This window comes from Chinchilla lanigera, unplaced genomic scaffold (assembly GCF_000276665.1).
Source record: "Chinchilla lanigera isolate Chin_1 unplaced genomic scaffold, ChiLan1.0 scaffold00084, whole genome shotgun sequence".
In the NCBI taxonomy this organism is placed as follows: domain Eukaryota; kingdom Metazoa; phylum Chordata; class Mammalia; order Rodentia; family Chinchillidae; genus Chinchilla; species Chinchilla lanigera.
In genome coordinates, this window is record NW_004955485.1 from 6,447,916 (window position 1) to 6,460,041 (window position 12,126).

The following is a 12,126-nucleotide window of genomic DNA, read 5'->3' on the forward strand; positions in this document are numbered from 1 at the left end:
TGACTTGTCCTTATCAGCATATTATATTTCTGTTGTTGATTATCTTTCATTCTCTTCTATTTTATTGCTGTCTTTGCCTAGTGGATTCATTCTACTGGGATTCTTGAAATTTTCTTTCTTGTCTTTTCCTAGAACATCCTTCAGGACTTTTGAGAGTGCTGATTTGGTAGTCATGAATTTCTACAGGTGTTCTTTATCATGGAAGTATCTTATTTCTCAATCAATTTTGAAAGACAATTTTCCATGGTAAATCAATGTGGGTTTGGAGGTTGTTTTCTTTTAGGGCTTAAAATACTTCACTCCAAACTCTCCTTGACTTAAGGGCTTGTGCTGACATTCTGCTTTGATTCTTATTAGTCTTCCTTTATAGGTAATTTGTTTCTTTTCTCTAACAGCTTTAAATATTTTGCTCTTGTGTTGTACTTCTGAAGTGTTAATAATTATATGCCTTGGTGTAGATTTTTTCTGATCCTGACTTATTGGAGTTCTACATGCTTCACTTCTGTGTATGTCAAATTCTTTTTCCATGCTTGGAAAATTTCTACTATTACTTCTGTGAACAAATTTTTTTTTAATGTCATTTGTGCCATCTCCTGATTGCTTTCATTGATTCCAATTAATCTTATGTTATTCTTCTTTGCATCATCTAGCAGCTGTTAGATTGATTTTTTTGTGGTCCTTTGATATTTTTAAGAAGTCTTTCATTTCATGATCACTAACTGCAATCCTGTCTTCTAGATCTGATAGTCTGTCTCGACTTTGGTTGATTCTGCTCTGCATACTTTCAATATAATTTTCAATCTCTTGGGTATCTGTTTAAATCTGTTTTATGGAATCCAGTTCTTTCCTATGTTGGAAATTCATAGTTTCCATCACTTTCCTCCTCTACTTTTTAAAAATCTGCATCTACTGTATATTCACTAATCATATCCCTCATTATGGTTCATCATCTCTTTAATTATCTCTGTTATTTTTCCTGATCTGTTCTTTTCTAGAGAATCATTCATCTGCTTTGTTACTTCCACTGCTACCTTCCCAGAAAGTTCAACCAGGTGGCTTTTGATTTCTTCCACCTCAATGCCCCTTATGCTTTGTGTGAGCTGGAGATCTGAGGTTGCATCTTGTTTCTGTGCTTTCTCATTTTCTTTCTTTCTTTTATTTGTTTTCTTGATTGAGCCTTATAAATTGCTTCTGGTAGGTAGCTTTATTACTGGTATCAAGACCTCTTCAAGAAATCACTACTTTTCAGAGATGTCTTCTGGGATAGCTGGCTCTTGGCCTTTGAGTCCATCCCAGGATCTTGCCTCTTCTGTTTATTAGTCATAAGAGGTTGCAACCTGTTTAGGCTAGCACTCAATTCTTTGGTACTGTACTATAGTATTGTTTATGACACCCAGGCAAGCTAGGTATTGGCATACAAGGAAGATCAATTGATCATAGCAAGTATGTCACCTTGGCTAAAGTAGCAGTATCAAACACAGACTGTAAGGTGAGAAGCTGTGATAACTAATAATTTGCTACTTTTAACCCTACATATAAGATTTATACTCATATAACAAAATCTAAGACAAGTCAGATAATTATGTACAGTAATATCCACCCAACAGAACAATTTTACCCTAAGGGGAGAAAATTAAAAGGGAGAAGAGAAAAAATACAGAAATAAAAGAAGAAAAGAAGCAAAAAAACAAGCAAGGTTAAAGTACAGAGGAAGATTACCCAAGTTTAGGAAACTGGTGAAGAGGACAGGAGGCAAGGAAAGAATGAAAAAACAAAAACAATGACAAAACAACCAACCAACCAACCAACCAAAAACCCTCAAATAATGTTCACCTTCACAAAGAAACAAAAATAATCAGAGAAAAACCTAAATGAACAAAAACTAGGAGAAGAAGGAGGAGGAGAAAGAGGAGGAGGGGAAGGGGAGGGGAAGAAAAAGGGGAAGAGGAAGGAGACGGAGAAGAATAAAGGGGAAGTTTCTTTGTGATTTCAAGTCTGTGGTTATCTTCTAGGGTCTATCATTTTGTGATAGTGTCCATTTCAAGGTGTGACTCTGCTCTTGCTGGTAGGCAAAGGAGGCCATCAGAGGCCAGATCCACACTGGATAATCCCAGCAAGCCAGCAGTAGGTTTAGGGTATAGTGATGGTTCTAGGATTTTCAAATCCATAGAAATTCAGTCTGAATCTGACATCTGGTCATGAGGTCGGGGCCTACATTATTTAGCTTATAACACTCTTGGTGTCTCTTGCCAACTTTCCCACAGCTCCCTGACCATGGACATTTCCCATGATTGTCCCTCATTCAGTCACTGTGGGAATTAATACTGTGAGCCCTGAGATAAAGCCAACCTGTGCCTGCCCCGAGTCCTGGGTTCTATTGGCACCTGCCTAAAATGGTATCACACTTTCCAGGGGACAAAGCAGCTACTTGGACCAGAGTCACTCACAAGCTATCAGCAGCATCCACTGTTCTGTTCCACTGGTGCATTTCCCCTTGGTGGCTTTGGAGTCAGTGCTTTCAGTGCGTCTCTGTAGATTCAATCTTCCTGTCTCATGCCACCAGCCAGGTGTGAGGGGAAAAGTGCTGGTTGCCCTCTCCTTTTTCTCTGTTGTGGTCTGTCTCTTTAATTTTCATGTTTTTTTTCTTTTTGTGAACTCAAAATCATGCAGAATATCTCATGAACCATAGAATCAGTCTAAGGGTCCTCTTCTCATTCCCCATGAGAGCCAACTAAGCAGAGAACCAAGCCAGCCTGTCACACTAGTGACACACAGCAGAACCAGCAGAGGGGATTACTGATGAAAGTCTTCCCCAGAGGGTGATTTTTAGCTAGAAAATGACTTTAGATCCACAAAACCAAAAAAGTCCACTAAAAAAGTTTAGAAAATTTGATCCAAAACTTTCATGAGAATCTGTGAAAGCAGAAGAACTCTGAGTGTGCTAGCAGGATACCTCATTTTTTCTCAGTGAATTAAAATGTAAAGAGCAAATGGAGCAAAGAAAAAATTCACTTAGCTCTTGGCAAATGTCAAAACCAGTGAAATTTATGTATGAACATAGTCATTGGTTTCTTTCAGGCAATTGTTTTGGTGAGTGTTTCTCTGCCTCTTAATCATTATTGATGTTTTAACAGGAGATTTTTAATTCTTTCTCTGCAGCCAAAAGATGACCTATTTACTTTGCTTCACCCCACTATGCACTGCTGGACTCCATCTAGTGACCTGTATGTTGGCTCTGAAGAGGGTCATCTTTTAATGATTAATGGAGAAACGTTGAAGGTGACTATGCTTCAGAAGGAAGAAAAGATGCAACAACTGGGTGAGGAATTGCTCTGCTTTATAGTCCCAAAGGTTTAGCCATATGTGTTAGTTTTGTGTACACTTGAAGATGGATGTTTTATTCCTTACTTTTTCTTTTCTTGGAGACATCTTTGACTTCTCCTTCTCTTTTACCCTCTGGTTATTTAGCTAAACCTGTGGGTGTAACTTAGACCTAGCTAGTGTTACTAAGTTCCTGTCATTCTGCTACTACTACCTGTAATCCTCCAAATATTACAAGAAGATACGTCTTCATTGCCATGACACAGGGAGATGTGGTTATGAGATTCTCAGATTCACATAAATTGTGGAGCTGACACCTGAACCAGCCAATAAGACCTCTGAATGCTAGTACTGATCCACTAACCGGTATCATCTCCTATACATATGTCTGTGCTGCACAGTCAGATGCTCGGGCTCTCTTTTGACCCTCACTTCTCTCAACTGTTTTCTCCAATTAACCAAATGCAATCTTGAAAGTTACCTTTGTGTTGCTTGGTGACAGTTTCAAAGAGTCCCTGATATATTCACCCTTATATCTAATGTTCACTTCTGGTCCCTCCTGTGAGCAGGTTGGAGCCAAGGCCTAGGAGCCAATGTTCACCCAATAGAAGCTGGGTGCAGACCCTGTTAGGAGAGAGCCTTACTAGGTGTCTGTACTTTTCTCATTCCTGAGACAAAATAGCTGACACCCAAATTTAAAGGAGGAAAGGTTTATTTAGCTCATAGTTTGTAGAGGTTTCAGTCCATAGTTGCCTGGTTCCAAGGCAGGGTGGCAAGGCAAACAGGCATTGCAGAGCAGAAACAGTTCATGGTGGGCAGAAGGTAAAGCAACATGTGCTGACCACAGCTCTTTTTATCTTTTATATCTTACCCAGGCTACTCAGGGTAGGTAGCACTCACAGCCTGAATCCTAGAGCCCTTGATCCTTGCATTGCACCATAAATCAATTCCAGCATCACACACTCTGGATCCAGCCACCTCTGAACAAGCCCAACCTCTGACCAAATGAGGCTTTGGGGGGGCAACTAGACACAAACCATAACACCAGGGCAAGCTCCAAAACTGTCCAAGGTACTCTGTTGTAATTTCGCTTATCATCTCACACTTTGATTTCTGAAACAACTTCAGGACTGACTTCTTCAACACTGATCTACATCTGACTGAAACTGGGTGGCTTGTCCCTGCCAAATGGCCCTTTTAAAAGATCGTTTTTAATACACAACTCAGAGTCTGTGCTGCCTTGATTCCAAGCCATCCTTAATTTGATCTAGGACTTCATTAGCATTACTTCCTATTACCCCCTATATATGTTGTCATCTAGCTAGTACTCCTTCCTCACAGTCCACATTCCATGCCTCCTCCCTCACTCCCTGCCATTTTTCCTGATTCTTCCAGTACCCAGCTCACCACCACCACCACCACCACCCCAGCTTCACGGCCCTCATCTCTCTCTCTGTCGTGTCCCGGTGAAGTGCTGCCCCCTGCCCCGCCCTTTGCTCTGACTGCTCTGTCTGTGCTTGCTCCACTCTCAGCCGGTATATGGAGCCCTGGCTCAGTAGGTCTCTGCAGAGTTACCCTTTTCCACCTCTGTCTTTCTAGTTTCAGTTCCTCCTGCTTGAAGCTTTTACAATTCCTCATCCTTGCTGTGCTCCCTCCAACTTGTGTTAGCTGACTTCTGCAGTGACTTTTTCCTGGAATCCCCCTCTCTTCTGCTTGGTGAGCTTTTCCTCGCATGCAGAGCCCTCCCTAGCCTTGCCTCCCTCAGGCACAGTGAGGCGCCCCACCTGGAGTTCCATGGGCCTCGCTCCTTCATGGGAGCTTCACCCTGTGCTATTACAAAGGCCCCGTGTGCAAGTCCATGTGTCCCATTGGTCATCAGTTCTTTGAAGTCATTCAGAGACTTCATTCTTTAGCTCCTTCTTTACTCCAAAGTGTAACAGCGGTGTCACTACAAAGTAAACTGACACCTACACATATTTGTGAAATAAGTTACAGAACAATGCTTCGCATTTCCAAACTTCTCTCATAATTCTAATACATTTTTCATAACTCAGGACTTAATCATTTGTAGTCTTAGAGTGTTCATTATTTCCTTCCTGTTTGCCATTTCTTATGATTTCCATGACAAATGCTTTCAAATACCTAATTATCAAGTCTCTATAATGCAGAAGGCAGTAAAACAAGGTGTTTTAGAGGTTAGATAAGTGACAAATACAGAGTCTCATAATTTCTGTGCTCAAGGGACTTAGGTTTTATTAAACATGATAAAATAAGTAGACAAATAACTATAGCCCAAGAGGGAAAGAATAATATAATTTCATTAGGACAGAGCCTCACGAAGTGCTGTAGGGGCCCCAGGTGAGGGAAACCATTCCTGTTGTCATTACAATGCTTGTATTTGAACTGACTCTTGAAGGAGGCCTTACAGGAAAGATGGGACAGGTGGAACATTTGGCCACTGTATCTGCACGGACGAGAAAACACGGGAAAGCCAAGAAACAGGAAGTAGTGCCCCTTGTATGGAGCACCAAGTGTAAAAAGAAAATAGTGGGGAAGGAAGGGACATCCATACCATGTCTGACCTTCCTTTCATGTCCAGCCGAGGCATTTGTACTTGATTCAGCTGATGATGGGCAGACACCAAAATACCCCAAATAGATGGGGCTGTACCTCAACTGGAATAGTGGTGCATGGGCAGACTAATGTAGCCACAGTTCCGGAATGCAGGGTCTTAGAAGGAGGTGGTCACAAGCAGCATGCACCTGGACTGGGCCAGGAGGCATAAGAACCTGGACTCTAGTGTCGACTGGATGGGAAAAGAAAGTGCTCCTGGGAGGAGAGCAGACTCTGAAGGGAAGGACAGTGCGCTTCTTAGCAGCTAGCTAACTGTTCAGCTGTGTGGAGTAAACAAATAATTTGACAGATGCCGTCTGAGCCCTTGATTTTTGTAGTTCTTTGATTTTTGTAAGTAGTAATACATCTGTGCTGTTTTCCTCCAAGGACAATACTTTACTATAATAAATGTTCTTATGGATTACTTTTTTTTCCTTTCACCTTCTTTTTTGACTGCTATGGTTTATTTATTGGTATATAAGTTTGCACACTGTAAAATGCAGAGTAATCATTTCTAAGCAGCTTCTGTTATTCATTGTCAAGTTGCACTTTTAATTTTATGTTGCCTGCTTTACACTTTTTTCTCTTTTCCAAAAGACAAACCACATCTTCTCAGTCCAGTCACCCTGGTATATCAGAAGGATGGCGTCCTTGCTTCTGGAATTGTAACGTATTTTATTTTTCAAAATTAACTGCTTTCAAGACAAAATATACTTTCCATTTGTTGTCACTTACCTGAGTCGTATTTTGGGATTCAAGTTATTTCGGATTATTAATTAAAATTTTTTTATTATGAAGAATTTCAATTTGATACAAAAGTAGAGAGTATGATACAGTGAGCTGCCATAGATCCATCTTATTGCAAATAAACAAAAATAGAATTTAAAAAGCCATTTTCCCCTCGGGCAAAAATATCTAAGAGGTTTCTATACTCATTTTTGCAATAACATACTGGTTGTCAGATATGAATTTGGAACCTTTATCTAAGCTTCAGCATAGGCTCTCGGGCATGACCATTTAGCTTACGTCTGTCATGTCATTACTGTGGACGTTATGATGGTGATTAACAGCCTCCACTTATTTACTTGGTGCTTGCTTTGTGCCAGGCACTCTGCTGAGCCAGGCATTCAAGTGCTTTACCTGTATGAGCGTATTTGTCCTCACAACCATCTTATCCCCCCATACAGACGAAAGAACCAAGTCTCACAGAGGTCAGCAGAAAGTAAGTAGCGGAAGTAGGCTTGACCCAGGTCTGTCAAACTCTAAAGTCTATGCTGCTGCTAATGAGAGTACACAGCCCCAGTAAGTAGGAAATAGAGTCAGGGCATACGTCCCCTTGCTGCTGGAATCAGTGCTAAGGTTCGGAACTGACCGATACTAAAATCTCAGGTCTAGATGTAGCCTTCCCTGGTCCACGGTTAGCTCGTTTGTTCCATTGTCCCAGATCACGTCCTATGACCCTGAGGGCAGCAAAGCAAGGACATGAGGGTGAAAAAAAAGATGTATGTCCACCCACGGGAAGTCATCTGGGGCCCATGTACCTATGCTCAGCTCAAGATCCGCCCCCCGCCCCCACCGATGGAGCAGACTATCCCCTCTTTTCTCCTCAACACTGAGTTGGAGTTGAAATTTGTGACCTTCGTGACCCTTGTTCGCTTCAAGGCCAGCTTCACCTGAGAGTTTGTTTTAACTTACTTTAAGCAAATGATGGTTGCGTTTGCTCTGGTGAGGGGTGGAGAACAGTAACGAGTTTGGAGAAAGAACCTGTGTGTCTCAGCCACCTCCCAGGTCTCAGACATCTGAATCCAGCTGTCTCACACATGCCTCTTTGTTATACTGGGATCCACTTTAGAAAAGGATGGATGTGTTTGTCCAGAGCCTCTTCATTATATAAAAATAACACAGTTCCTCTTGAGAGGGTTTAACTCTGTTTACAGCCAATCAACCAACCCATTTTTATTAGACGCTTGCCACATTCTGCCACTGTGCGAGGAGCTATCGAAGAGGCTCCAAAGCTAGGAAAAGGCGAATCCCTACCCTTGGCTCACTTAGGGAGACTGGAAATGCATGTAATAATGGTTAAAGAACATACTCAGGGCTTGTGTCCTTTGAAGTGAGGTGACTGCTGTACACCAGCCACATAAACATCCTCATTTGTCCCACTTCCTGTGTAGTGAAGAATACAATGAAAAGATAGAGGCTAGAGATGCTGGAAGGAAGGAGTGGTCAGTAAAATTTTAAGTTAATGGAAAATGCATCACCAAAGAGATACAACTGAAGACTGGCCAAGGAACATGGTTAAAAGTGTCTAAATAAAGGGGAAAGGACAGTGTGTTCCAGGTAATGCAAACACAGATGGTGCTTCCAAGTGATGAATAGGTGGTTATCCATATGCCTTCACTTACCTGATGAGGAAAGTGTTCTGTGCCTTGCCCAAGAATTTTATTCCACATTTACATCATTGTGTTGGTCTGCAGGATGGTTTCGTGTACTCTCTCACTGTTAAAGATTCCAGTTCTTACAAAACAGAGCATTTTCTTGAGGTTGAAAGCCCTGTGGAACATTTGATGTTTTCTCCCAGTTATAAAATGCTGCTGATTCAAACAAACAAGGTATGTAAGAGAGTGGTTTCTTGATATATAATTTGCAAATAATATTATTATCAGTACATGACAGGAATGCAAGGCAGAGTGTGCCACATAATCACTCTGCTAGTCAGGATTCCTTTGGCTGCAAATGAAAAAAAATACCAAATGTAAAAGGCCCAAATGACAAAGAGATGTTTGTTTTTGTGCATGTAACTTTAAAGAGTGAGGTGTGGATCTGAATCTAGGGGCTTCCAGGATGCCCCTAGAGCTTGTTTCCTGTATTTCTTGGCTCTGCTTCCTCCATTTTGAGAAGACTATATCCTTATATTATTGAGAGCTTCTTGAAGCTCCAACTTATATGTCTTCTTGGTAACTTTAGTAGAAAATTACCAGCTAGGAAAAAATCCTAGAATCTAGACTCCTTGGACTAACTTTGATCATCTGTATCATCCCTGGATCAGTCACTGTGGCCAAGGAAAGCCTCAGCTCTGATTGGTCAGGCCTAAGTCACATGCCCATCATTGGGCCCTAGGTAGAGTCAACCCACCAGCATATGGGTTGAGGTTGCATCAGTAGTTCCCTAAGGAAACTACGGGCTATGTAAGAGAAGGACAAGAAATCAATGCAGGGTAAAAACAAATGACTGCTAGCCTTTCAAGAAAGACTCATAATTAGCAAATAGCTCTCAGAGGTCAGAATTAGCAGCCATTTACATTGTTTGGCAATAATTTTAGATGACAAGTTAAATCAACTTAAATGTAAATATTAAAAGACTTCAGTTTCTGGTAATTATTAGAAGACAAAACAACTGTGTTATGATTTAATAAATAAAAAAACTTGTAATATCTATGGAGAATAGGAAACTAGTTTTAAAAGAACTATAACAAGTAGGAAAAGGCCCAAATAAAACTTCCAAAAATGAAAAAATGCTAAGAAAGCAAAAATGAAATGAATATATTTGACCAAAGATTGGACATAGCCAGAGAAAGAACTAATGAACTGGAAGATAGGTCAGAAGAAGTTATTGAGAATATAGCCAGGAGAAGCAAAAGGGAAGGAAGTACAGAAGCGAGGATAAGAGGCATAAGTAATAGGATGAAAAGATCTAACATATGTCTAATTGGAATCCTAGAGAGGACAGAATTTAAGATTGAGACAATACTTCAAGAGATACTGGCTCACAATTTTCCAGACCTGGTTTAAGAGATGAATTCACAGATTCAAGAAGTCCAGTAAATCCCAAGCAGAATACGTAAAATGATATCTACGCAAAGACTTCCCAAAGTGAAATTGTTGAAAAAACAGAAAATTTTAAAAACCAGTCAAAAAGAAAATGCAAATTACGTCATAGAAATTTTAGTTAGACTAACAGCTCACTTCTCTGTGATAACAGTATAAATAAGAAAGAGTGAAATGGTGTCTTCAGTGTAATATAGAAATCTGCAAGTTATGGCCCTATGGACCCAGACCCAGTCTGCTACTTGTTTTTGTCAATGAGGTTTTAATGGTTCACACTTATCTATCTATATATTCCTATGGCTACTGCCACACTACAGTGGTAACATTAAGTACTGTGGTAACTTGGCTCATTAATGCCTTTGTTTGCAAACAGTTTGGCTTGCAAAAAGAAGTGTATGGCAAAATTTTGTTTGTGTTTGCAAACTCTGCATCAGGCAGTAAACACAACCATGGCCATCTTCCCCACGTGAACACAAACATGGCCATCTTTTTCAGAACTGCAAAACAAATTAAGTTTGTGAACAAGGTACCACTGTAGATGTGACACAGACCACCTGGTCTGCAAAGTCTAACATACTTACTATCTCTCCACTCATAGAAAATGTTTGCCAGCCCTTAACGAAGGAAAAGAAAGTCCATCTGGAATTCTAGTCTCAGTGAAAATATTTTCACAACATATAGTATCCTCCTTTTGTGCTTTTTTTTCCCCTTACAATTATCACCATTTCATTTACAACATGTTTTATTCGGGTGTATTATTTATCGTCTGAATCCCCAGGTAGAAGGTTAATACCCTAAGGGCAGAGTTTCCTCAGTCAGACAAACCAGAACAAAAATATTCATGTTTATTTCAAGTTACCTTGAAGAATTTGTGATCAGTTGAAACCAGGCTTCTTTTGGCTGTGTGACCACATTATATTACAGCTACCTGGCAAAAATGCAGACATTACAGGGTAAATTTTATTTTTTGAGAAGTGACCTTAGGAGCTAAGAATGATAAGTCATAAAGTGATAGCTTCAGCCAAACTTCCACAGCTTCTAAGAGGTTCCCTGAAATGTTTAATTAGTGCCCAGCATCATGTTTGGCATGACGTAGAATTTATCTCACCTTAACAACTTTTCTATTTTTCCAGATTTTCTACATAAATATATATACTAGTTTTAAAATCAAGAAAAAGTGCTTCATTATGTTTTACAATTTAAAAAAACAAGTGCCAGTGATCTGTCCTACTTATTATTTTTTAAATTAATTACGTTCATTGGTACATTTTAGGTATATATAATGATCACATTCACCATAGGGATTTTGTACCTGTACGTGACACAACTTGATTCTTTTTTCCCCTATTCTTCTGCCTTTCCTGCAACTCCTCTTTCCCTTCCTTATTTACAAAAGCTTTGTTTCCATTTTCTCCTTCTTTTCTCATCATTTTTTCTTTTCCATTCCTTTCTGTCCCCCTCCACTCTTCCTAGTTCCCCTTCCCATTTGACTATTTTCTTTCTACTTCACAATATCTATTATACATTTCGGTCCTTACTTACACTTTCCATTTCTCACACCAGAGAAACAGTGTGGCATTTACACATGTGCTTCCACTTTATTTCACTTCAGAGCATGTCCTCAAGATGCAACTATTTACCTAGAAATGTCTCAAGCTTGTCCTTCTTTATGGTAGAATAGAACTCCATTGTATAAAAAGCCAGATCTTCTTCAGCCATTCATCAGCTGATAGACATTTGGCCCCTTATTATTTTAAATGATGAATGAATGTAATAACCAATCAATAAGCAAATGATGAATCTAGATTTTAAATCTCTCAAGTCAGAGCCTTAATGAGGTCTATGATTTTCTATTACCCTTTCCCACCAGTGCCTTGCTCACATTAGGCATTGAATAAATATTTGTTGAGCTCCATATGCAACAATTTTAACCTCACACCCCCTTCTCTCTTTATATTTGTCAGGGATCTGTTTATATTTACACTTTTGGTGAAGAGCCAACCTTAGATAAAGTCCTAGATGCTTGTGATGGAAAGTTTCAGGCAATTGACTTTATCACACCTGGAACCAAACACTTCATGGTAAGGAACATCCTATGTGCTGTAATAGGGTTGAAGGATGTGCTGCTTCCTGATTTACATTCCTACTCAGATGTGATTGGATAACTTTGGAATTTCATGTCCAAATTACTGCAAATAAGGGGGTGAGGGCAGCTTTTTTTTTAGTATCTTTCTGTGACACTTTTATTTTTGCACAGTACTGAATTAGCATTCCTTTTTTATCTTATGAAAAAATAAAGCAAAATTTCATAACAAAAAAAGAAAATAACACAATCTAATACATTGTGTATTGTTATCTTCAAAGC

The 12,126-nt window shown here is 39.7% G+C and overlaps 1 protein-coding gene across 1 annotated transcript in view; it reads left to right on the top strand.

Annotated features, from left to right (window-relative positions):
- The window catches only part of Cfap43 (cilia and flagella associated protein 43), a gene marked incomplete in the record, with an annotated part of 97,668 nt that overhangs the window by 29,853 nt on the left and 55,689 nt on the right, over positions 1 to 12,126 (top strand). The window contains 4 exon segments of the mRNA XM_013504069.1: positions 3,160 to 3,319; positions 6,532 to 6,599; positions 8,412 to 8,546; positions 11,726 to 11,842. Of these exon segments, the coding sequence (XP_013359523.1) occupies positions 3,160 to 3,319; positions 6,532 to 6,599; positions 8,412 to 8,546; positions 11,726 to 11,842 (480 nt within the window).